The sequence below is a fragment of the Sylvia atricapilla genome, chromosome 3, assembly GCF_009819655.1.
Source record: "Sylvia atricapilla isolate bSylAtr1 chromosome 3, bSylAtr1.pri, whole genome shotgun sequence".
NCBI classification, from domain to species: domain Eukaryota; kingdom Metazoa; phylum Chordata; class Aves; order Passeriformes; family Sylviidae; genus Sylvia; species Sylvia atricapilla.
Window position 1 is genome coordinate 58,338,081 of NC_089142.1, and position 27,505 is coordinate 58,365,585.

General features: G+C 37.2%; 1 protein-coding gene across 1 annotated transcript in view; it reads right to left on the reverse strand.

Annotated features, from left to right (window-relative positions):
• Positions 1 to 27,505, reverse strand: part of SYNE1 (spectrin repeat containing nuclear envelope protein 1) — a 286,213-nt gene that overhangs the window by 150,433 nt on the left and 108,275 nt on the right. The window contains exons 35-54 of the mRNA XM_066315491.1: positions 27,357 to 27,480; positions 26,060 to 26,226; positions 24,673 to 24,826; positions 23,756 to 24,384; positions 22,911 to 23,090; positions 21,284 to 21,434; positions 19,705 to 19,863; positions 18,553 to 18,735; positions 16,842 to 16,943; positions 15,168 to 15,371; positions 14,039 to 14,246; positions 13,241 to 13,353; positions 12,355 to 12,560; positions 11,184 to 11,339; positions 9,707 to 9,998; positions 8,851 to 9,023; positions 7,112 to 7,421; positions 5,159 to 5,323; positions 3,411 to 3,767; positions 8 to 144 (exon numbers count right to left, since the gene is read on the reverse strand). Of these exons, the coding sequence (XP_066171588.1) occupies positions 8 to 144; positions 3,411 to 3,767; positions 5,159 to 5,323; positions 7,112 to 7,421; positions 8,851 to 9,023; positions 9,707 to 9,998; positions 11,184 to 11,339; positions 12,355 to 12,560; positions 13,241 to 13,353; positions 14,039 to 14,246; positions 15,168 to 15,371; positions 16,842 to 16,943; positions 18,553 to 18,735; positions 19,705 to 19,863; positions 21,284 to 21,434; positions 22,911 to 23,090; positions 23,756 to 24,384; positions 24,673 to 24,826; positions 26,060 to 26,226; positions 27,357 to 27,480 (4,170 nt within the window). The remainder of the gene's footprint in view (positions 1 to 7; positions 145 to 3,410; positions 3,768 to 5,158; positions 5,324 to 7,111; positions 7,422 to 8,850; positions 9,024 to 9,706; positions 9,999 to 11,183; positions 11,340 to 12,354; positions 12,561 to 13,240; positions 13,354 to 14,038; positions 14,247 to 15,167; positions 15,372 to 16,841; positions 16,944 to 18,552; positions 18,736 to 19,704; positions 19,864 to 21,283; positions 21,435 to 22,910; positions 23,091 to 23,755; positions 24,385 to 24,672; positions 24,827 to 26,059; positions 26,227 to 27,356; positions 27,481 to 27,505) is intronic.

A 27,505-nucleotide genomic window follows, 5' to 3' on the forward strand; every position in this document is an offset into this window, starting at 1 on the left:
TGCATACCTGTTATACTCTTTAATAAGCCCTGAAACTTTTGAAGAATGAGTACTTAAATCCCTGGAAAATCTACAAAGATCATTCAACTGAGTTTTGATCTCATCTGTCATTTGTTCAGACTTTAACAGAGCATCCAATGTTTCCTGTTAAAACAAAATAAATGAAGATTGGTGAGTAAATATAAAAAAAGCCACAACTTTTTAATCAAAGTTTATCACAGTTTAAAATAATTAATTTATGATCTATATCTTTACTTTGAAGAGTATTTTAGCTGTTAAGTCTACAGTACCTTATTTGAAATTATGAGCTTCTAGAAATCAAATTTCTGGATGCCTCAACTTCCTTAGCTCAAAATGTTCATGAAGCGCATTTTAAGACACAAATTTCATTCCAATAAATGAGCAATAGTATTGTCAAGTACCTGTACACATATAAAACTACATACATTCAGAGAATAGCAAATGATACATGTTTATATAAATAAAGTTATCCTGTTGCCTTAAGTTTAACAGGTTCAATTAAAATGTTTTTGAGTTCTATCCAGAAAGCAAATTTATGCACAAAGCTTTTTAACAGCTTCAACTCTTTTCACAGATTACTTCATAATTTAAAAGCACAGTTGCTCACAGTCCTGTGAGAGTAACTGGATTACTGCCTGTCATTGATGCACTGGAATGGTTTTTGGAGACAGCTAGGCCAACAACAACAAAAGAAGAGATTTTGTTGACTTGGCTTGCATCACAGGGGGATGTGTGATAAGTACTCCAACAAAAACAGTGCTTGATGATGTCCACAGCATCTCCACTGCAGAATCCGCCAGCTACTCCAGCACAATGAGCAGTGCACACTTGGCTCCTCGCCTCACTAGGAACTAAATTCTTCAGACATTCCTCTCAGACTAACAGCAGAGGTTTTGCAGTCCAGGCAGACCAGAGCATTTGCCATGTACAGAATAGTTTGGCTTAAGTGCCAGTCTGGAAGAAACTTACAAACTTGAGAAACTTATAAACTTGAGAAACAGATCATATTATGGTGAAGATAGATTTGAACAGAGACCTGGAACTGGGAGATAAGGATGTCCCCAAAACATATTTCTGAAGATGCATATATACATACACACACACATACATACATATATATACATATATATGTAGACATATATATTCAGAAGGAAAAAAGAGCACGACTGCAAATATACATAGTAAGCAGTTCAGCACAAAATTGAATGTTCAGGAAAAGTACAAATGCTATTTTGCTGCAGCAGATTTTCAGGACTTCCCTGATTTACATTATTCACTATCATATTATGGACTACCTTCTTTGAGCCACACCAGAAATCTCTTCAATCATGATTAACAGATATTGTTTCAATGCCATATAAAGTAGCATTTGAAAAGTATTTTGTAAGAGCAATGATGCTTAAAAAAACCCGCTGAACTACTTATTTCTTATGTTATTTTACGCTCAACTACTGAAACCATTCTTTTGGAAAGCCTTAGAAATAACACCACAATGGACATTACCTAAACAGAGGATGTCATAAATTGCCAAGGGCAGGAATGACCATAATGAATTATTAACAGCCCCTTTTTTATGTAAAGAAAGCATCTCTTAGGACTAATAGAAGGTTAGAACTGCCTGTTTTTAACACAAAATTTCAGTTTCAAATAACCTACCTCAAAAACTACTAAGAGTTTATTCTGATTATGTACAGCCTTAGGCATAGCCTAGTAACAAATAGAAGCAGTAACTTGCAAAACAGGGTAAAATTGATTATGGCATTTTTCCATACCGTGACATCACTGTTGCAGCCAGCTAGATTTAATATTGAATCTGACAATTATTAAAATAATTTGCTGAATTCCAAGTGCAAAATCTGCTGTTCTAATGCTGCACATACCTAAGGGAACACAGCTTCAGTATAACAGAGTAGCAGAATAATCTTGCTAAATCTGCAAATTAGGAGATGCATTTTTAATTTGTGGCCTTGGCTAACATGGCAACAGAATCACTGTGATACAACAGAAATGGAAACTGCAGTGTTATTTTACATTCACAGTAGGGCCTTTCCCTGGGGTCCGGAAAATGGGGAGAATACTGTCACATTTCCTCTAACTATAAATAAAATTACATAGTGTGGCTATGCACAGTTACCTCATGAGATGCCTCTGAATCTTCCTCATTAGCCAAAGTTTACAACTGTCTAATCTAAAAAAAGTGTTCTTACATAGACCCAGAGTACATACATATTAATATACTACTAATAAAAGCAATATCCTTTGAATCTAGTACTTGACCATTTATGAAATAAAAAATGCCTGGTGTGTTGATAACAATCCCATGTCTTCCTTTCCTTTTTAAAACCACATTTGTATGGAACACTTTGCATATTTGTGCAATTATTTGCTTCATCTTAATGCCCTCTTTGTTACTCCTACAGACACATAATGGCACTCAAGTAAGCAGGTTTCATAAACCCATGCAAGGAATTCTGTGAAAGAGGAAGACACAGAAATAACTTGGCACGGACCCTGAAGAAGGAGATTAATAATCTTAGTACAAAGAAAAGGTGTTCTGGAGTTTTTTTGAACATGGCTTCAGCCAAGGGGTCAGAAAGTAGGCAATACACACCACTCTCCCTCTACTGAAACTGCTTTATTACAACGCTACACTGAAAGAGAAGTACTGTGTATCTTTCATCAACATGTGTGATTGTGGTTGAGATACTTACAAAGATGTATCTTGATTGTTGCAAATATGGGAATGTATTTACCACGGAGGGGCTGTGATACATATAGGGAGATTTTTTTGCTAGGAGACAATGAGGAACAGAAACAATCCATTTCTCTAAATTCAGCTGCATTCCAAACCAAAGCAATTAGCAATTAGACCCGTTTCCAAATTAACTTCTTTAAATATTGGACAAGATCTCAACGGGCATAACGTAGAGGGCATTTCAAGAAAAGGAAAGTATAAGCCAAATACCTTCCTGACAAATTTTAATGGCTCCAGTTTCTTACTTGGCTTTTAGGAAAAGCCTCTCATTTCCTCCATCAAATGCTACTCTGGCTCGACCCACTGAGCAACTTGGAAGCGCAGCTCGGAGCCGGTGTGCCAGCTCCTTGGCTTCCTCCCAGGGGCAAGCGCTGGGTTTAACACCTACAATCCGGGCAGCGTTTGCTAAGCCTGGTACGGCAGAGGCCAAGGGGAGGGACGTCTTCTGCCAACACCGCTCGCTGCGGTCACAGTAACACTGAAGAGTTTGGGAAGTGGGGGGTTCACGGAAATACCTTCCGCAAGTATTGATTTGATGATGTACTTGATAGTTCCCGCCTGGCGGAAGTTTCCTGCCCGCGGTGACCACACATGTACGGCGGAAAAGCCGCTAGGAAAAGAGACATGCCCTTACTTTCTCCTTGCGCCAGCTCTCCACCACCTCGGCGTCCGTGCTGCGGCTGTCGGCGGGGGCCAGCCCCTGCGCCCAGGCGGCCAGCTGCCCTCCGAGCCGCTGCACAGCCTCCTCCAGCCGCCCGGCCTGCGCCGCGAACTCCCGCTCCGACAGGGCCATCTGGCTGAGCAGGTCCCGCAGGCCGCCCTGGCTGCGCCGGGCGCTCTCCTCCCACTGCCGCCAGTCCGCCTGCAGCGCCTGCATCTCGGCCGCCAGCAGCTGGCAGCCGCCCGCCGTGGTGCCGCGCCGGGCCGCCGGGGCCAGCGCCTCCACTCGGCTCAGCCGGCCCGCGCCGCTCTGCCGGGACTCCACCAGCTCCTGCGGGGCGACATCGCCATGGTAACCCGGGGGCCGCCACATCGCCGCGGACGGCGGGGCCCGCCCCGTCCCGCCCCGTCCCGCCCGGTCCCGTCCCGCCCGGTCCCGTCCCGTCCGCAGCGCCCCGAGCCGCGGCTCCCTGACGGCGGCGGTCTGGGGACCGCGGGGAGCAAAACCCAGTCAACAGCGTGCGGCCCTTGCGGGGATTAAAGAGCAGTTCTGAAACTGCCTTCAGCTTTGGAGAGAAAGACGGGAAGAAGGAACGTGGTTTAGATACGAAAAATACTATTTAGGTTGAGATACGGAACATAAAGACTTCGTCGTGATCTTTTACGTAAGAAATGCTGGTGTGTAGCTGCTCGCAGCAGTCTCAAAAACACAGCTGCAGTTTTCAGCCGGCGTGAGCTCTGATTTGCCAGAATTGGTTGAACATGTTTTTTTCTGAGTATGTGGTTTTGGTTTTGTTTTCAGAGCTAAATTCTTTCTACGGCGTCCTTATTTCAATCTCACACATCTCATGTGTGAGAATCTTGGAAGCTTTCAGCTTAAGAAAGTGGAGAATGTATAAATACCATCCCAAACATTGCATGCTACAGTCATGTTATTTCTTCTCTTGTTCATGTTGTGAACGACACACTGCTAACTCCTCCCTTTCCCGTTTTACAGATCAGGAGTTTGAGCACAAAGGAGACTGAAAATTACCCCAGAATGTAAAAAGAATCTGTGATTTGATCTTGGGGATCCTGAATCTTCATCTATCATCCAAGTTCACTGTCCCACTCTCTCATACTTAGAACTAGAGTAAAGTGTTGCTAGCATGAATATCTGAATGCAAACACCAGGCATGGGCAAAACATGTAGCCTGCTTCAGTGCTGCGTTCAGGAATATGCACATTTCTTAAGCACTGAAGACAGCTAAGAATAGGGGCCAGGCTAAGGAGAGTATACGCAGGGAAGCAACTCACATATTTCTACCATGTTTGAGGAGAACAATCCTTGTGCTGCTTTACAAATCTCCATCTCATGCAAAGCAGTAAAGGTTGTCTGATTTAGACAATTCTGCTCATGGAGAAAGCATATTTAGGGATGAGGAAAGAGAAGAATTCATTAATCAGCTAAGCCACATTCTTCTGTGATGCCACTGTGCTTCCGCTCTAGCAAATTGTTTCCATGTGTGCTGTGGTTAACTTAGGTCTGATTATACTTTTACTCCATCTGTTAATATGAGAAGGGAGTCGAAAACAAAGCACAGCTTGGAAAGCTTGCTTTCAGCTCACTGAAATGTAATCACCACTTCAAAGAAAAATGAGCAAGACCCCACAACTGTTTGACTGGGTTTTTTTAAAAGCATAGGGTCTGAATTGCAGAAGAAATCATGAATGTTTTCTTACATTGATTTTGGCCAGCTTTTTCTGTATAGTTGGTGTATCACCAGATGCATCTGACCAGCGGTGAAGCTCTTCCTTTGCAGAATGAAGCCAGTCTGTGAATTCATGCACAGCATCCAGATAAAGCAAATGATCTTTCACGATATCTTCCACTTTCCGCATTTTCTCCTATCAATCAGATAAAAAGAAAAAAAAAAAAAAGAAAGAAGAAAGAAAAAAAAAGATTATTAAAGGACTTAAATACTATGCTGGCTTTAAGCATTCAGTGCTGGTTTGACTCCACAGCATGCATTTGAATAGTGAATAGGGTATAGCTTGTGGCATCAGAACAGAGTGCTACACTCTGAAAGGTTTGGTTCAGTTTGGTCTGGACAAGGATTTTCTGCTGGAGCAGCAGCCGCCTGAAAACGGATGCAGAAATATACTTCACCACAGTCTAATTTATGGTTTAGTAGATATTAATGCTGCCTGCAGCTGTGTCACTCTGCTGTGCTTTTCCCAATACACCCTGGAGGGGGTTTTGCAGATCACCCGTGAGTGCTCCCAGGGTGCAGCACTGCTGCTCTTACTTAAAAGCACCAAGTCTCTACAAATGCTAAGCAGAGTCATGGAGACATCCTACAGGAAAACCACAAACAAAAACTGCTGTCCAAAAGTGCAAAATGATCTTATGGTGCTGAGTCCCATTTTGACCATCACATCAGAAGTGGTGGCTGTCCCCAAACACGTACCCTGCTGTCCTGGAGGACACAGACATGCAGCTGCTTCCTGGCTCCATCTCAGCTTTTTAATGTAAGCTTAGAGTGGGGTCAGTTTATCTTACTGTGACACAGTGAAAGAGTACAGTGGTTGAAATTTACCTTTGGTCTGACTGAGTAAACTTGTTTCTCTATTCTTTTGAGACAACACTAATGAATGTTTATCAAAACTAACCAAAAGTGAAATGAGCTAATCAGATAGATTTTTACCCATGTAGATACTCTAATCTAGACTGAAATGTCTTGAAGCCAGTTTCAAACTAAACCACCTACAAATTAAACTCAGTTATTTTAAAGTCTGAGTAACTCAACATTCAACAAATGCTATTAAAAAGTAAGTTAGATTAACAAGACCTGCTGTTCCCTCTGAAAATAATCATCTTAATCTCTCAGAATGTATCATCGTCAACTACACAATGGATAGTAACTAGCCAAACAAAGAAGACCTGAAGTAAATCCTCAAAGTTTTTGTACCTTAATGCATTTTATGCAGCAACAGGGTAAGAAAATGTTCACATGCACCTGCCTCTAACCAAAACAGCCTCCTAGGGAAGCAAAAGACTCCTAGGAAAGGAAACCATGCCGTCCCTGTGTACACTGCTCACACCAAAAAGTAGCACCAGTACAAGGGAAGCATGGAGGCAAGGTATTTCATGATCTGGCTGGCAGAAGGTCCCAGTGAGCTCACATATCCTTCCTTAGAAACCAAGCAGAATACCTGTATAGCATGTGCAGTGCTTAGTGGCTTGAAACACCACAAAATATGGCCATATATCTTTTTGACAATAGGATTTCTCTTTCTGACAATATGTTTCCTGCTCAGGGAGGCATTTTATTCTTCCCTTTCTAGGTTAAAAAAAAAAAAAAAAAGGCTAGGAATGAATGAAAAGGATTAGATTAAAAGAAATGCATCAGAATATCAGAAATACTGTTGTATATAAGTAACTAGGAACAGAATATATGGCCTTCACATTTCCAAAATTGTAATTATACCAATTTCAACTCTCAATATCATTTTTGCATTTCATGAAATTTTAGTAAACTGTATTCAAAATTTTTATTAGACTCAACTATACCAGAGGGAAGATTACTCACAGTCAATTGTTTAGTTACTAAAAAATGCAAAAATCAAAAATTTTTAGCTATATATACAATGTCTAAACATATTACTTACTTGAAATGGAGATATTTGTCTTACCTTGGCTACAGTTGAGATGTCATTAAACTGTGTTTTTAGTTCCTCTTGAGCTGCATCTCCGAAGGAATCATCCCCTGTTTTTTCATACAGTTCCACAGCTTTTTCAATGAGCTGCTGTAAATCACCTGAGTGATCCTCTATCTCAGAAACAATAGCCTGGAAATGGTCCAGCTGAGCAAACTTCTCCTTCAAACCAATCTGTGGTTCTAAAGGCTGTTCCACTTTGTGATCCAAATTCTCTAACCATTGTTCCAGCTGGTTTTTCCTTTCCAGATAGTCATTCCACTGGCTAATGACAGAATCTAAGCAACTTACATTAAGAGAAACAAAGTGCAGATGAGAACTTGAGAACTTTTAAATGTTTTGGGAAAAAGCAAAACAAAACAAAACAAAAAAAGAGGCTGTTTATACCTTAATTGTTACACTATCTGTAGCCATCCACAATAGGTTTAGAATATACTTTTTTCTCCATCTTACTTTTGTTTCCTATATCAACTTGCATACAAGTTATTTTAGAATTCCTGTGGCTTTTGGGTGCCTTTGTACAACCAACATAGCTGCTTCCCTATTACAGGTTACATGAGCAATCTATCTGCCTCAGACTAATGAAAAGCACATTTCAGTGTCTGTTCAGCAAAGTAAAATATGGAATATTGCTGGAGTTCTTTATGATCAGAGTAATAAAATATGCATCAGCCTATGAAATTACTGTTAATTAAGAGATATCCTGGCAAGTTTTGAAAGAACAAACCCATTATCTATAAACCCATTTACAATTTATAAGAAATATCCTCTTCTGTTATATATTGCTTTTCCTGGTAGACCACCATACTTCTCTGGGATTCAAGTTGAGGAATGTAATTTTCAGTTAACTGGACTTACAGATAGACAAGGGTGTGGTAAGAATTTCACTCCAAATCCTATGGTCTAGCCTAATCTAAATAATATTTTATGATAAAAATTGTGTGAAATTTAAGAGACATCACAAAGACAGCCCACTATAATTTTCTACATGCAATTCTATTACAATTTTGATGCAACTAAGAAAGTGGCACTACTTTTAGTTATTATATTTTAAAAAAATCAGACAAGTGATGGCCTTTAATCTCTTGAATAAAAAACAGGTGTGATAGAGGCCCAGAAAGTCCACAGAGAAATTGAGAAACATTGGTCTGTTTAGAATAGAAATGATGGAGGCCTTCAGATATACAAAATTATCTCATACAGGCAATAAGAAAAAACTTGCCATTTCCACACAGGTCAAGATGAGAAGAAATCAGCTAATATGCAAGAAAGATCATTTGGAGTTGATACTAACATTTTTTTCAATTAAAAAAAACCCAATGAAAAACAGAATTGAGAAACCTTCCCTGGGTTATGTATGGAAAAGGTAGATAAATTTTCACATGTTCTTAGTCCTGCCCAAGAACTAGCTCAAAAACTCAGAAAGTGCTTTTTAGATTTTTCTCTGTATGAATTTGTATGATTTTTATTAATTTCCTAATTAATGTGAAGTACCATCTCATATGAAATTTGATTCATCTGATAGGGTGAACTCATCTCTTCTTTTTTTTTTTATTGAAGGGTGTATTTTTTCCAGGCAATTTTGATTCTCTCTAATAATGCAAATTTCCCCTCACATACCAGTAATGAAGGAATGTACTCCTACTTGCTTTAAGATACCACACTCTGTAACCAAAGATGGCAGGGCCTGACCTCTGTTTTCAAGGGATTCTTACCTCTGCCAGTTCACTGAGGTGCTGATAATGTCATTCCATACATCCTTCAGCGTCTGAAGCTCAGTTTGTATCACTTTTTGTCCTTCCTCATTGCTGCTTTTAAGTGCCTGTTCTCCTTTGCCGATGGCCATGTTCAGCTTAACCTCACCATCACCTTTGAGTAACAGGATCTCCTGTGAGGCAAAAAAGGTCAAAATATCAAATGTAACCTGATGAGAAATGAGAGCTGTTATTCTTTCAACAGTGAACACCATCTTCTCTGAGCTCATTCATCCTTAACAGTCATATCCAGTAGGAATTCCTAGGCATCTTATGAGCAAGTGATCCAGCAGTTTTTCCCACCGCTATACAGGTTTTTCACTGCATTGGTCAACCTAAAATACTGCTCACATTGCAGCAGATACCGAGTAGGTCATGCACTGCACAGTAAGACAGCCCCTCATAGCTACAAGAAACCTCAGGAGACCCATGGCAGATCTTCTAATGACTTTCCTCTTAAATGTTTATCTAAGGTCTTCCTGAAGACCTCCTGTGATGGACACACCACAACCCTGATAGAGAGACTCTGCCAGTTATTCCAAGGCCTCCCCTCTATTAGAAAGCTTTCTGGGACCTAAACACAGATTTTCATAGTTCATTATTTCTTATGAAATGTAATAACTGACACCTGTTCCCATTAAACTTTATCCTGTTTCTTCCTACTTCCCATCCCAATTTGTCATGATCACCTTAAATTCTGATTCTCTTCTTTATAACCATAGAGAAAATAAAATATAAAAACATAACCTTTCCCACTGATGTGGCCCACACCCAATATTAATCTTGCTGTGTAATATCTATTTTTATCCTTCTTTACCTGAATTTGTGTCAATCGTCTTTCCAGGGTGGCTCTGCTTCCAAGAGTGCTCTGTGATGATGCCAGTTTATCCTGAACCTCTTTCACCCATGACCACATACTCTGCAATGCCTCCTCAAAAGTGAGATGCTCTTGGAGTGCAAGCTGACATGTCCTCAGCTTCTCCTTGACATTTTTGACCATGTTTTGATAATTGCTGAGATGTTGAGAAGCCAGACGTACTTCTCTCCCTGCACCATGGCCTTCTTCATTTAAAGTCTGTGCCATCTGGGAGAGCTGGTCAAAAGAGTCCCTGAAAGAAAATAATAAGACTAAAATTTTCAGAAAGTATGAAGTATTATAGCCACTGCCAGAGGCTGTGAAGGCTACTGACATAACACCTACTCTGCTAGCGGTAAGAGGTTTTTAAGAATTGGAAAAATTAGTTAGGAGAGACTGAAAGAAGATAAGCAGCACGTACTGATTAACATCTTTTCTTGTGTGCAGTGCCATTTCTTGCAGAATCTTGGTGCTCAGAATGATCACACTGAAATCTTTGTGCCAAACATTTAAATTAAAAGCTACCTTGCTTTTCTTTTCAGCAGTCAAACTTTCCATTTCTATATGAACTGCTACCCTTTTGTACCTGCTAAAGCTTCTCAGAAGTTCATAACCTTGGACAGGTAGGAAGGCATGATGGAAAGGTCATTTGTCCAGGATTAGACAATGACTCAGATTCAGTACAGGGGTCAGTAAAAGGGATTAAAACTGGGTTTATACAGCCTCAGTTAATCTCAATCTACTTTATCATCCTTCCTGATACATGATGACTACAGGGAATTAAAATCAGACCAAAATGTCTTGCATCAGTCTCAAGGCCATAGGGAGTGACTGGGTGTTTCTTCTTAGGATGCTGTGAAACTTGCACAGCTAACTACTATTTTTTTTTTTCTACCATCTCCAACCCAATAATAAAAAGAGAATTTGAAAAAAATCTATGTACTCAAAATAGCAATTACTTCATCATCTACTGGCTAAGTCTGAATTTTAGAAAGACTTCACTGCTAACGTGGATGCTTTTTGAGCTCTTTTATAAGGCAAGCTGTATGGGGAAGGGGATTCTGCTAACCTGGTTGGATTGTTGAATGTTACAGGACAGAAAGAAAATTTCAAAATGGACATAATGATAAATATAATTTTCACTATTGTTTTTAAAAGCAATGTTTTAAGCTTCTGTTTTTAAAAGTTATATTTTTCAGTTTTCATTTATTGATAAAGTATTATAAGCTTTTTTTAATTTATCAAGAGCAAATATTGGATTTGGTTGAAAGTCATTAGAAATCGAACTATCTGGATTCAGCCTCTTTTCACAGAGTATTTTCCAACACATTTCTCTAGCTTTCAAAAACACACTTTACCCCAACATTTAGTTTAATTTTACTTCTGCTCTAGTAGAGGAAAAAATGAGAATATCTTAGAAAATGTATTCTCAATATACCTTGAATTCAGCAACTCTTCCAGGAACTTTTCCACTTTTTGCACCTCCTTTTTCTTCTCAGAAACAAGCTGTTTATTCTCTCCTAATGCTTCTGTGCTTATTCTTTCTTCCGTGTCATGCATCCACAGGGCAAGCTTCTTGTACTGATCTTCAAAGCTACGGAGCAGATAAATACTCCCTTAAAAAGTACTTCTCAAGTGGAGTAAAGTTGGAAGAAGTAAATATCCACAAGACTTAATATCCACAAGAAGTTAATATCCACAATTTCATGCTTCAAGAATAAGAGTTATACACAAAACATAATTCCACGGTGACTACTAGTCTAAAAATATTCAGCAACTCTCTAAAAATGTTCAGGAAAACCATGGGAACTACAGGGAGACCAGAATTTAAAGTGACAGTACTTTTATTTATTACTAGATTCAATAAAAGCAGGTCAAAAGAAAGCTTTTTTCAAATTCGTACAGTAGTTTAGACTAAGAACAAACAATGGCTAAAAGTGAGATTTTTTTTGTCAGCATTTTTGTGTAGAACGCCTGAAGTGTTGTGCTTTCAATTTCTTCTACAGAAGAGAACTGGAATCTTGAGTGCTCCAAACTCAGCAAAACAAGCTCCAGCCCTAAGTTTGAAAACTTTTCCTTACATGCAGGCACACCATCTCATACTGTTGTTTTACCCATTACTGACAGACTAACTTCGCTTTCAATTATCAACACTTTTGAATCTGGATAGATCCGAAAATATTTCAACTCCCAGAATTCCAGCCCTAAGCAGTAATTTAAGGGTGTTTTCTTCCATTTGAAATGGGACAGAACAGGCACATGCTGTGTAAAATACATACTATCTTCAAATCCCAGGGCAGAAATGAACTTCATTGAACATTTTCCATCCAAAAAATGGCATTTAAATTACTGGAATCCCAACTGATGATTTGGAGTTTCATAAGCTACAGAACTGCATATATGATGCTGACCTTCTGTTCTTTAACCCTTGCAGCATGACCTGTTGCTTTGTTTTTATCAGTGAACTTCAAATTCTCTTAAATGTTGCCGAAGAAAAAAGCAAACATGACTAGGTCAAGTTGAAATAATTTTGTGTTCTGCCCTGCACTTTGGAAACCAGAAAATTTCATGCAGTTCACAGCTTGTTTGTGACTGCTGGTATTACTCACCTTCCCAGGTGTGATGCACAATCTTCCAGGGCCTTCTTGTCATTTAGACACTGGTTGAGGAATTCCTGGAAGCTCTGGTTAGACTTTGCTATTTGCTCCTGAATATGGCTCACAACTGGCTCGGGTAAACAACCATATAAACTTTCTCCTTCCTTGCAGGCAGCATCTAATTTGTTCTGTCCTTCACTAATAGAATCCAGCACACTCTGTGCAATGGAAGAACACAGTTGAAACACATAAGATTTGATAAATAAAGATAAGCAATCCTTCTATGAGAATGGTCAGATTTCTCCAAGAAGATAAGAGCTATGTCTAGCTATTAAAATTCTAAGCAGAGAGTTCAAATAAAATTTTATTAAGTGGTGCTACAATTCACAGCACTCAATTTTCTTATTTGATCCCAAGGTAGTCATGGCTTTATCTGAATAGTTTAATTATCTCTTGAAGATGTTACACATTTCAGGAATTAGGGCTGTTTACAACAGGTATCTGCTACTTATGTAGCAGATGTCTCATGAAAAGTATATACATACAAGCTTTGACATATCAGTGTTAATCTGAAATGTTGAATAAGTAAAATGTTATAAAAAATAGGAAAAGCAAAAGAAGACAAAGAAAGCAAAAAGAAAAAAATCATAATCAGAAACAAGAATAGTTTATTGCACATAAATCTTGCAGAAACTGAATTCTGATCTCTCAGAACAAGGACCACAGTTTCCACTGTATTCCCTCTACAGTGTATACTGCTGCCTTGAACCATTCTTATATTACCTTTTTAAAAACAAAAACAAGTGTGTTAGCATCTACAAATTATTTTAGAGATACAATTGGTTCCCATACTAAATTGCTAATTACTGGTTGTTTTAATTAAATTTGTTCACTATACCTGCAAGTCATGTAGCTTTGCCTCTATGGCTTTGCTGTCCCCAGACCTGTCAGATGATTCTTTTACTGCAGCCTTCACACCAGAAAACCATTCCTGGAATTCTTGCATAGAGTCTTATTTAATAAAAAAGTACAGAAAAGAGAATATTTTTTTTAGATCTATCATTATCCACAATATTATACAGTTGTTTTAAACAAGTCTTTTATCCTTCAGGAACAGTGTGTAAAAGCTACAATTGTCTAATCATCCTCAATAACCTTGGGAGAAGGTTAATTTCACAAGAAACTGGATGTTTCCACTGTAAACACCCAAATTTGAACAGTCTTACTCGGTTGCCCTTGACAGTCAATTTCAGTTTATGATATGTCCCAATTTTATATCAGAAGAAATCTAAATCAGTATCTCAATAAATAAGATTAAAAGTTGCTTACTTTTCTCCACTAACTATCCAAGGAGCCCAGAAAATACTTCAGATGGGTACTTTTACATTAGAAACAGCTCAATTTGCTTATACACCACTCTATTGCAAATAAAGTGTATTTATGCAATAGAGGTGAATACTAATAGTGAGGAAAGGTGCACTTTCATGCCTATTACATGGTTAGAGTTGAATATGTAAAATGCTTTGTTTCATAGCAGTTATCCAATGAACATTTGGTTAGCGGGACTTTTTGAGACGTTCCATATGAAAATAAAGTTGTGTTTGCAAGTGAGGTCACTGGAAACTCTGGCAGGCTCCAGGATGACTCACGGCTGCGGGCTAACGGCTCACTCCTATTAACCAGCCCGAGGACTCACAGAGGAAATGTTTTTCCAAGGAATCTTGCATCCTGGCCTGTGTTCTGGAACAGAGCAGATTCACGGCTTCATACTTCTTTATTAACAAAGTGACAGTGCCACCCAGAGCTTCCAGCTCCACCGAATGGTATTTGCGACAGAGGCTGTTGAGGGTCTCCCGGGTGGAGTCAATGCTGCTTTGCCGAAGCTGAAGGTCCTTTTGTGTTTCCTGAAAATAAAGTTACAACACAAATACGGTACTTAGAAGAAACAAAAGACCCGTCTTTTTCTCAAGCATTGCTACTCCTCCCATATGTTCTTTCCTCTTGTACTCTCTAAATCATCCCAGACGCAAAGAAGGGAAGAGGCACTGGATCGTGTTTCCTGAATTTTCCGAGTGCGATGAAACTAAAGAGCCATCATAGAAATGTGGAAAGTGCTGTATCTCATGATTTATTACTCTAATAGAAATAAATAGATTTCAAGGCATATTGAATAGAGTCTGGAAGGCACATGTGGGATGCAATATGACACTGGTATTTGGCAGGACTTCTGAATGAGAAACATTTTCTGAAAGTTAAATGTGAATTGGATAGTATATCAATATTAACTGTGCTCACAGTTAAATACCTCCACGTGGTTTGTCATGTTATGATGTGCATAACTGCATGCAGTCAAGAGAGCACTTGGGTGCAGGAAAAAGAACTGCTATATATGATGACTGAGGAGGACTTCTGAAGTAGAAGTTTGTGTTAAAATTGAATTTAGACCAGTGTCTTTTACTGTGATGTGCTATGAACTCATTGCAAGGGAGTCAATGTACTTGCAAACATGCTAGCACATTGAGTACATTACATGGAGTAATGACCAAGGAGTTCAATGTAACTCTGTGTTCTTGCCACAACAAAGACCATATTATTCATTAAAATTTTCTACAAAGTTTCTATAAAATAATAAATAATAAATCCAAAATTTTGTTAATTGATGCAACTTCCTAAAAAATTATCACTGTATTATTTGCTAATATTCTATCAGCTGTGCAGGTGATATGCATTTTTTATCAAAGAAAATTAAATATAAAGCTCAGAACAAAAAAATCCCCAAAGATCAATGTATAAGGAAAAGTATGTAAATTTTCTTGAACACTGACCTTTAGTTTATTTAGAGCTTCAGGATCCAGGTTACGTGCACAGCTTAACAGTGTTTCCTCCACTTGAGTTAGCCAGTCTGTCATCTGACCAATCAGCTTCTGTAACTGCATCTTCTGAGTGCTGAAATCTTTCAGCGTCTCTTTTGCTGTCTCTGATATTTCTTTAGCATGTTCCAACTTCTGCCTCAAATCTGATTCTATAAACTAAATCCAAAATTTTATGTATTAAGGCATTTAAAAATAGAAATGTTAGGGTAAATGCTTATTGGCAAAATGGAAAGTAGGAAAGTGGCACACAATGATAATTTTGCTCTCTCTACAGCTTTAACTGGACATACATACCTACAAAATCACAAACATTCAGGATTCAGTCTTAGATATACAATAATGCAAAGAAGGGATACTAACTTATAAAAAGCCAGACAGCAAACTATTGCAGTTATCCATTTCTGATAAATTAAACAGTTGATATTTTTCCTTTACTAATTCGCCGTATATACAGAACATGACCTAGACTCAAATAGCTCAATAAAAAGAAATATCAGTTGGGGAGCAAGCCTTAAGAGCACTGAGGCTTAAAGTATCTCAGTGTAAGGCAGGTGAAAATTTAAGACAGTATAAAAAATAAGCTAGAACCTTGCCTCGTAACTTATTCAAAGACAAGAATATGCAAAATTATAGTAAATGTTAGCTCAGAACATATCACTTATAGAAGTAAATTGAATCAGTCGTAACATGGTACTACATATAAATCAGATCCACAGAATCCTTTGGATTAGAAGGGACCTTTGTAGATTCCGTAGTCCAAGTTCCCTGCCAAGGCAGGGTCACCTACAGCAGGTGACGCAGAAACACAACCTCTGGAGAAGGTTTTTTCCTTCTCCAGAGACAGAGTCTCGATAACGTCCCTGGGCAGCCTGTTCCAAAATGTGGGCAAGGCTTGAGTGTTGTATTAACTTCCATTAAAACCTGATATATATATATATATATATATATATATATATATATATATATATATATATCCCTGCCCATAGAAATTGCAGAAGTCAGCTTATTTTTTAAAATTTCTGACATTAGGTTAATAATCTCAAACACCAATTTCTGTTTGAAATCAAACTGCCAAAATAGTCATACTTTGGTTTTATGACTGCCCTAGACATAGAAATAAGTATCTGGCCAAAAATTCAACAGCTCACCTGTGTGTTCATTGTCTTATGTTCTTCTTGTAAGAGCTAGTTCAGGGCCCTTATTCTAGTCCATTAAAGAATATTTTTGGTTAACAAAGCAAATGAACATATTTTACTGCCTTATAATTCTTTCAAGGAAACAAACTGTGCATCACACCTATGTGTGATGTGGCTTAATGTTGTGCAGTGTAGAGAATATCTGTAGTATCATACCTCAACAGCTACATTATAAACTATTTATTCTATTTTGATTTATTAAAAAATACTCCTTGTAATGTTCACTTACTTTATTACATATTGTTTATACAAAAAAACCCAAGGTTACCTAGAGAAATATGAACAAAGAATAGTAATGCTACATATAAATAGTAATGATGCATCTGTCATCTTGAAAGAAAATGGCAGCGTAGAAAAGACAAAAAATTCAGATGAAATGTTTTTTTAGTTATTTGAGCACAATCTGTGGTTACCAATGTCTTTATTTTACCTGGAGATCTGCAGGAGGCTCTTGACTGTGGGTCAATTCTTTCAGTTCTGAAATTTTGGAACTAAGTTGCTCCAACTTCAGCTCTTTATTCTTGACTTCAGACTGTAAAAGAGATGTGGTCAAAGTTTTATACCAAACTACAAGAAGCTTTTAGACTTTCAGAAGGATGCTCCATTGATTTCAAAAGTGAAAGAAAATGTAAACAGTTTAGCAACCAGAGAGAAAACACTGTTGTGCTAATTTTGTGCTCTAAAAATCTCCCATCTCTTTTTCCTTATAAGACTCAGTTCAGAGAAATTTTCCCCTCCTTTAAAATAACCATACAAATTATTAGCATTTAAAATACTGTAAAAGCTTTATTTTGTTAAAATTGGAAAAATAAAGATTAGAATGTCATTGTTTATTTGACTCGAAGTACCTACTAGGTTAGGTTCCACATAAAGACATGTAGAGTGTATTACATGTGGTCTCTTATTTTTATTATAAACAAGTGAGGTATTGATAAAAAATTAGACACAGAAATAGATTTTAACATTAAAAATGCTGATATATATACACTGATACATATGGACCTTGTATTTCTAGATCCAAGTTAAAAAAAAATTTACTAATTAAAAATATAGTATCAAAATGAAAGCAAAAAAATAATAATTTGGACTTCTGAAGTACCAGTCTCCTATTGCCCAAATTTTCTTTTCTAAAAATTTCATACAGATCATTCCAATTAAAAGATTGAACAGTGGATTGCAGGATTAAATTGCCAAACTTAACATCTGCTCTGAATGCCCAGAAGAGCAGTTAAGGGGTATTTTTTGCTAGGGAGAATATAATATTAGGTGGTGAGTCAGGAGATTGACCACTGATTTGGGCTGTAGAAGGTAAACTGATTGTTGCTGTGCATGCTCATCTATTTCTGATTGCTGTCACTGAACTCATCTTCCTATTGCCTTTGCAAAACAAAGTGCAAAAAAAGGTATTATGCATTCTGTGACTGCAAATACACAGTGATCACATCTGCTATTTTGCCCCTTCTGCACATCAAGTACATGGGTGGTTTAGGAAATCTGCTTCTACTCCAAATGGGGTTTAACAGCAATCAATTTGGGTGGTCAGACTGCTACATGAAAATCAGACATAATTTATTCCGAATGAAGTAGAATATGGCTCAATCTATGATTGACCTGATGTGTGTTTTAAGGCACAGAGACAGGATGCATCCTAAACATTGGCTAGATTTCTAAAAGAGTTTAATGTTATCCAGACAAAAATAAGTCATAGTCTAACTGAAATTGTCAGAACCTGACATTAAAATTTGCCTTCCAGTCCAGCATATCTCTTTTATTTGGAGAACCTAAATTTCTTGGATGAGGTTTTAGAAACTACTTTTTTCTTTTGCTAAACTTTAGCTGAAGTTGTCTAAAATTTCCCCTGTTTTTTACTGGAACAGAATTCAGTCTAGAAGTGAATATAACTGCAAGAGCCAAAATAACTTTGGAGCTTAGATTTAGTAAGATGTGCCATTCTTTATTCTGTCAGAAGCTAACACCTTCAAATGAAAAGGACAGGAATACTTTCAGCTAGCTATTGCCTTAGGGTACCACAACTTGAATAGGGGACACAGAGGTCTACAACAGCACAGCCTTCTCTCTGTGCTGGACATCACTTGACATTTTGATCCACAACATTTTATCACTGATTTGTGGGTAAGAACCTGGAAATCTTTCAGGAGGACCTCCATTCTCTGACTGTTACTGAAGTTGTTGATGCCTTCATTCAGTTGAGAAATGCACTTATTACACCATCCATCTAGCTCATCTCCAGTTTTCAGGATGTCATCCCATAGAGACACGCTTACACTCAGTCGGTCGATGTTATCATCGAGTCTTTCAGACACCTTTTAGGAAAGAAGAATATATTAATACCATTCACAAATTAATTTTGGACTTCTCTAGTTTGCAGACAGTTATAAGACAAATGCATCAAAATAATTAATAAACCTGGGTAAAATAATTTTCTTGGATTTAGCTCTAAGTTCTGAATTTTAATTTCAATTTAGTATCCCAGATCACAAACTGAACACAAATCTTAAATGTCTCTTTCCAAATATTTGCATATTTTTTTACTGAGAAAGAGTTTTATGTTCAAATAAACTTCCTTTTTCTAAAGAACTACACTTGACTACATTTTTCCTTCCTACTGGAAGGTAGGAATTTGTTACTAAAGCAGCATAAAGATGAAAATGTAAAATATTGGGTAGAAATTCTTTACTGTGAGGGTGGTGAGACACTGGAACTGATTGTCCACAGCTATTGCAGATGCATTCATGGAAATGTTGAAGGCCAGGTTGGATGGGGCTTTGAGCAGCCTGGTCTAGTGAAAGATGCTCCTGGCCTGGGCACAGGGGCTTGGAACCACATCTGTAAGGTCCTTTCCAATCCAAACCAATCCATGATCCATAACATGTTAAGTTTCTCTCCTACAGTGATGCCTTACTCAAACATATTCATGTCTTTCGTGGTTTAGATTAATGTAATTTACTGCCAAAATTATTTCTCCAATGTATTTCAATAAAGTATTGCTGGTATGCATCAGGTGTGAATCCAACCCAAATTCATGCTTGGAACTGTGCAGTGATCGATTTTACAGTAGTAGCATCATATACGGCTGTAAGACATAATTTAAAATCTATCGAATTGATGTCACTTCATGCATAAAATTGATACCAAATCCCTCTAAGAATTTAAGTTATACTTCCAAGTAAATTTTCTAAACAATTGTGCTCTTAGATCCCAAGAAAATAGAACTATTGTAAGCTTAGCCAAACTTAAAACCTGTATTTGGCATATAAATACCAGATTCTTACATCTAGCCATTTGTCCACCATGGAGTTCATATCTGTTTTCAGTGCAGTGGAGTCGCAGTTATGCACTCTCTTCAGTTCTGCCAACAAATGTTTTCCTGTATTAGTGAAAGTATCCAGGTCTTTTTGTTTATCACTCAGATCATTCTTGGCAGCTTCATGCTGTGGACATAAATATTTGCTTGTTTAATGAAGCCTTAAAGAAAGAAAGGAAAATCCAGTTTTCCAGATACCCATTCCGAGCCCTTGTGTTGTGAATTTGTTAATTCTCATATATAATATTTAACTACTCCATAAAATACAAAGCAACTGACATGGTTTTCTCATTAGCATAATCATACAGGATGATTGTTCTTATAAATAGAAGTGCACAAGCAGCAGTAAATTTTTTTTCATTTCTTCCACTTGGTAACCAGGTATTTTCTGGACTTAAGGAAATTTCTTTTTTTTTTTTTTTTTTTTAATTTGCCTTTCCATTCTTCATCATTGAATAATTGCTTCAGGAGTTGCAGCAAGCAAATCAGAGGGTGTTGCAAATGAAATTTAGGATTAAAATCCCCATCACTACTAGACACTCTGGAAAACAAAGGAAAGGAACTGGACAAAATCTTCATGGCTACTAAGTTTGCAACCCTAAGCACAGGGAAATCTTTAAAACATTGAAAAGGTAGGATGTTGAGAACGGATCCTAGGCTTTTTTCTACAGCAAGTACTAGAGAGCAGTGCTGACAAAAATCTACTAATCTGTATGCAGTACAGCCAAAACATTTATTGCACTCAAACTTCTTCAGGCCTAGATGTGGCCCCTGCTGTAGCAGGGAATTCTCCTTAGCCCAAATCTCAAAGGAATAATATGGAAGTTACATTAAATTCTTTTTTAGACTGTGAGCTCTGTTCTGGATTTTTGTTCTTTTAAGATGTCTATTAGAAAGAGGCCATAAATACACACAGTTTAGAATAAGGTTTTTACAGATCTGATTGAAAGACTTTGAATTAAGAGCTCAATAGGCTTCCCAATTAAATTGCCCTCCAAAGAAACAGAAAGAATTTAACTCAGAAGACTTTATTAGGGCAGGCTGATGGACAGCTGAACGGCTAGTATCAACAATATACACCATGACAGAAGTCCTCTTAGGGAAAGAAACAGATATAAAAATTACACACATTGGAAATGTGTGCAATTCATGTTCTTTTGTGAACTCTTATGTACTCCAAAATTTACCCAATATAGAAAAACATTGAAGTATGTTGACTAGAACTATCCTTTCATACTGTGATAGGAATATAGTATCAATATATTTTATATCAAGAGCTTTCCACTATTTTCCACTTACGCTTTCCATATATTACGAATCTGCATTTCCATTAACTACAGATTAATACATCTCACCAAAATGCAAATAAGGGCTATAGTCTTTCTTCATCATAATCAGTACAATTTAAACTCTGAACACTGGTGTGACAAGATTTGACAGTAAATTCAAGGAGCTTTAAAGACCGCTAAAGGGCATCTTTAAAACAAAAAAGTCCATTTAATGAAAAACATCATTGAAATTCTTCAAAGGAAAATATATGTCATTACCTTTGCTAATGTTCGCCTGATCTCTTCATGATCCTTCCATATGGATTTGGTCACAGAAGCACTGTTAGCACTGTCTATGACTTTCATTACTGTTGACTTCAAGCTCTGATATTCCTTCATCAGATCGATCAGAATACAGGACTGCTCCTTTCTGTAATATGAAAAAGCTGTGTTAGTACCACTTGCTGTCATGTTTCTGAAGGATAAGAGAATATGACATAGCAATTCACCATGGGAAAACCAGGATGCATTACTAAATATCCATGGGGAACCCAAGGAAATATGAATATTTTGGGTTTACAAATCACTGTTGATCCATCACAAAACATCTTACTGAAGAGACATGAACATGAATTGCTATCTTAAATCTATCAGATAATAAAGCAACTGACTCCAGCAAAAGAAAGACTGAAACTGGAATTCAAGCTTCTCAGTTCCTCAGTTTAGCATCTTTTTGACTGAAAACCACATTATAATGAATGTGCTAGTCACAGTCCATTTAAAAAAAAAAAAAACAAACTTGTTTCTTTAACATGGAGTGCTTTTTGGGTAAAAAGAAGCAGAAATGAAGACTAAAGCAATGCATACTAAGGTCTGTCTATTTTGTCCTCCAATTGTCAGATGCATGCTTTTGGGACTAAAATGTTATATTCAATTTACCTCTCTTCTACTGAGAATAAATTAGCTTTCTGCTAAAAGCAAGTCTAATTTTTCTCACACCCTCTCTCTCAGAAAGTCTCTTTATGCTCAGGCAATGGACAGAGGAAAAAGACCTATTCAATTGAGTCCTGGTGTTTATACTGAAGAGAGAGAAGTAAAACTGATCCTTTGGATATATGCATGTTTATTTGTAAAACAGTGTTTTTCAATGAAAGAATTTTGGGAAACATGACATTGTCAAAAAAAGAGGAGCAACTGTTTTTGGAGCTGTCTCTTCTATGAATGCTCCAAAGATCTCTCCAAAATAAGCAGGTTCAGGAGGGTCTAAAATTGTGTCTACATGAGAGAGACATCACTGCCAGTTTTCTTTAAAGATGACCTTGAGGCAGTTAAGACAAATAAAAAGGTATGATAAAACTTTCTCTAGTTTCTTTAGCTTCTTTCATTATCAGCTTTTATTGATAAAACTGATCATATAACCACGTGTCATATACAAACACTGTAACTGATTACACACTCATGATTATTAGAAACCTGTTTCCTTGGGAAGACAGAAATATTTAAATTTAAAAATTATCTAGGACCTCTGAATATAAAACTGTCAGAATCACATAACCAATAGCAGTGAAAATTTGTGCTAGAAGGAGAATATGTGCCAGCTAGAATGACAGCAAAAATCCAGTGGAGAATTCTTATCTTTCAGAAAACAATAACATGCAGTATAACATGTATGTAATAGAATGTATATCTGTCATACTGCACTGAGGACCTATCCGTGGCTTTATTAACAGTGTAAGTACAACTGGTACAAATATTCTTGTTAACAATGTGTTTTCATCCTCTACTAAGTATTTAACCTACAAGCCCTGTTTTTCACTGTAACTTATATAGCAAGAAGATACATGGAATAATTATGGTCTCTTTCCCCATCTTCTCCTTTCTTAGCTTAAACTGAAGATCTACTTACTTTTCTTGTATAGCTTTCTTGGTATCCTTCCACAGAGACTCTAAGCGATTTATCTCTTTGTCACTCTCAGGAGCAAGTGTGACATCTTTTTGGGCTATTTGTTTTGCTTTGTCCATGAGCCACTGGAGTTCATGATGGTGAGAATTCAGTTCTTCCTCTAACTGGTTAAAGATCCTCAATCTGCAAGTTAAAAGAGCGGTTTCAAATTTACTCATCTTTCCCTTTTTTTTTTTTTTTTTTTTTTTTTTTTATTGTTATTATTATTTTGCAAGAGAAAGGAGAAAGCAAGCATGAAACAGCTGTTCTTAGCATTACTGTGCATAAAACTCCCTCTTTCTTCTATTTCCTACAATATAGGATTTTTTTTTCTGTTAGAACTAGGCTCAGCATGTGATTTTTCTGATACATATACTGCTATAAAGTCATATAGAGATATATACATACCTCCCCCTCAAACAGTCATCTGGAAATATATATTTAGATTAATACTGCATTACAGTAAGTGTTTTTAATTTCATCATTCCATGTACAATCTTCAGTTCTGCAATGTAGGGATAGTTATGTTATATGGGATTTCTAATAGCTGTTTGGATCTTAGATTCATTTGGACAAAATATTTTCTTGAGGTGTAGACTTTCATGACTGTTCTTTCAATATAAAAGATTAGCAGGACCTGCTTAGTGTTTTGTGCATCCAAATATTTCATTTATTTACAAAATTTTATTAAGTAGATACATACACTTGGCAAGAAATAAAGTACCCAGGCAGAAAACACACACATGCCTCCAATAAATCATAAAAGGTCTAGAGATTGCAATCAAGTGTAAAAGTGCCAATGTTTTTACCTTTGCTGGAAGGCTTGTAGTGTTGTCTCCTTCAGGCCCTCCTTGTCAGCCTTTTCTTCAGTATCTTCAATGCTCTTTAGTAACTGTTCTTTACGCTCCATGAAAGATCTTTGCAAGGCACCAAGGGCTTCTGCCTCACTTTGTTTGGTTCCCAGCAGGTTTTGAACTGCCTCCAGTTCCACACCCAGGTTATCCACCATAGCCCTGCAGGAGGTCCTCTGCCCAGAAATGCTGTGCTTCAGGTGATATTGAGCCTTAGTAAGGGAACCATCCAAACTGACAGCATCAGATTCCAACTTGTTAAGATCCTTAATAACGCCATTTAATTCCTTCAGCAGGAATTCAGATTTAGCTTTATCCATATTTCCTGTTTTCTCCACTGTCTGCCTCAGCTGGTGGAGAACTCCTGAGGCAGCATTATGGAGCTCCAGGAATACTCGCAGCTGATCCAGGGCATCCTGTCTTTGGCTGGTTATTTGACTTGCCTCCTGGAAGATCTGAAAGCAATCTTCAGTCTTTCCCTGCAATGTCTGCTGGTCCTCTGGGCTGCTGAAAGAACCCAACTTCTCTACATGCTCCTTCAGACTTTGTAATTCCTGTTTCTTACTTTCAACTTCCATCGAGTGGTTCTATGGGAAAGAAAGAAAATAGGTCTGACTTTCTTCTTCAAATCAAGAACTCAGGAAACATTGTAGTACTAAACTTATGAGTGAAACAAACATTACTGAGGGGTTTTCAGTAGGAATAGTTCAGTGTTACAATTTTGCTTTAAAATTGTCAAATAACAGAAGTCTGTATGTGACTGCAACATTATATTGGTTTTCAAACAAATATATTACTTGCTAGCTCTAGACAAGTACTTAGCCAAATGCACTGTACAATTTTTCTGTCTTTAATATTTACATCCAAAAGTTTACCTTATTGTGAGATGCAGCTAGTTGTTGATCAGCTGTGTTTATCTCTGAAGTGGCTTGTAGTTCAGCAAGAAATTGCTTAATCCAGTCTGAAAACCTGAGCAGGAGCTCATCAAACTGCCCATGCTCAGCAACAAGTGATTGAAGGAAGTTGATCCTATAGAATGTCAGATGTAAATATGAAAGCACTTGATGCAATTTAGTCACTTCCCATAATCAAACCCACAGCTGACTGGTCAGCATTAAAATTAATGCCAGATGCAAGGAAAGTAGGAAATAATACTTTAGTTTGCCATATTGATTTTTTAATTCTGGGGAATAACATAACATTTGAAAACACCTTTGGATCTTTCCTGTTCCCACTCTTTTATTTATACCAACTGTTAGAGGTGTCTCAAAAAAAAAAAAGTAAGTTCTTCAAATTTTCTTTATGGGTGTAATCCCAGCAAAGACAACATTATTGATGGAAGCTAAACTTTGATTTTCAGTCATAGCAATTCTTGCCTACCACCTGATACACTGAATTAAGGTAAGAGTCTCACGAATTTAGGCTAGGGTTGAGGAATTTTATGTTCAACTTCCACAAAAGTAAGCAAGGATAAAGTCTGATAAGAGGAACACAATTCAAAGGAAGAATGTGTCCAGAGGAGTACCCAGCAGAACTAAGTACCTAAGCACCAAGTCTAAACCTTGCCCTTAGAAAAGATCTTGTCATTTACCTTCCCATTTCCCTTAGAAATTTCTCTACCTAATTTTCAACATGTAGAAGATCATTATATTGTAAAACAATCATATTGACAAAGCACCTAGAAGATTACAGCATTGATCAGGATCTATTATTTAAGCTACATTACAAATATTAAAATATGTGTGTTCATTATGGAAAGAATTAAAATCTAAATATAAGCTAACATACAGTTTGAAATAAAGGACACAGTTTTTCTGAGCTTAACCTGAGCCAGCAGCCTAACAACTGAGCATTTATAGTATTCATGGCAAATTAGAATTTCAAAGTGAGTTTAAAAATACAATAGTGTGACTTTGCACAAGATAAAGCATATAACTGAAACAACCAAGATCAGATTATTAGAGATTTCGGCATTTACTTGGGAAATTGTAACTGAGGAAATGCAAGACTGCCTTAATTTCCTGCCCCACACTCCTTCAAACAGACTCTTCTACCAAAAAATAGGGGGAGTGTGTGTCAACAAGACAGCATCATAAATGTGTGGGATTCTCCACCCCCCATTCCTGGGAATTCAGGGATTGGTATTGATCTCAAACCTTTGTCTTCCTTCTGGTAATACTGTAAAAAATACGGTTTGGGATTGGGCTTCCTCATCTGGATATTGGTAACTTTAACATGTAAAAACCACTCTGAAGCACAAACCTTTTATCAACAATTTGTGGTAAAGCTTTCCACCTTCCATCCAGGTCTTCAAATTTTTCTTTTATTGTTTTCACACACTGCTTTGAAGCTGTTGGAAATAGTGACTCATTTAACTGTAAAAGGCTCTCATAGACTGAAGTATGGGACTCAATGTCTGCTCGCAAATCCTGGGATAACAATGGAATGAAAAGCTTTTAGATCATTATGCAAAATAACAAAAACTAACAAAAAAACAGCTACAGATTTCCAGTACAGTACTTTGAGTCAAGTCAATGAGCACAGTCAAATCCTTGGAGAAATTGAGGACTATCGAGACAAGCAGAAACCTCTCAACACCTCTCAGAAAGCTAAATTGAGTAGGGATTCATCAAAGTTGGTATTTTTCTCCTCTTTAGGACAAAGTGTGACTTTTCCATACAGCTCTACTATGTGATGGCAGTGGCTAAAATTGACACCATGTTTTGCAACAGATTTTATGTGTAGCAAGAGGATTGTCAGGAAAATGTTGCAAAATGGACCAAACAAAGAAAAACATTTTAAAAAAGCCCCCAAACAAAAACAAACCCAATGCCTCCCTCCCAAAAAAAACACCAAATACCCACAAACAAATAAAATAACAAGCAACCAAACAGCAAAATCCCCAAACAAACAAAAAAACCTCTACAACAAAAGCAGAAACAAACCCCAACCCCTCAATTAATCGTCCTTTTCTTCAGTAATATTTAAAACTGACAGCTTGGACTATTGGCTTCAAAGAAGGCTTAAAAGATGTTACATTTGGCCAACTGCTTCATATTAATCTAAAAGCAAATGGAAAAACATCAAAGCCATAATTTAGCGCAGGATGACAGTCTTGTGTTTGAAAAAAAAATTAGAAAGCAGCCTTCCACTGTGCTTTCAAAACCTCCAAGCATTTTTTCATCTGAGAACCTTTTCTCACATGAAAAAAAAAGAAAAAAAAAAAAAAAAAGAAAAAAGAAGTATTGCCTAATTGCCTAATAAAGGAATTTCTCTAGAGAAAGGATATTCTAACAAGCAGACTGATGTCCTTCCTTGACAAATAATAGAATATACCAAGGCACCTTTATTTTATTTTTTTTCTTTAGCTGGCATATTATAGTTAAAGGTAGTGGTAAAGTCACTGAGCAATTGCAAGGGATAATGTAATACCTCCTAGAAGATTTGCAAAGCCCAGAATCATTTGACTTGTCAGACTATAATTGAGCAATTCCTTCCTTTAAAAGACACAGAAATTCACCAGAAAATGAAGGAAGACAATATTTCAATTGAAACATACCTGCAGTGCCTGCAGTTCACCTTCCAGCTTAATTCTGTCAGCAGAAACATACTGCTCTGAAGGCCTGCCTGCAGCTTCACACCCCTCCAACCAGGCCAGGAAGGCAGACAGCTCCTTCTCCTGCCTAGCAAAATCAAAACCTAGAGTTA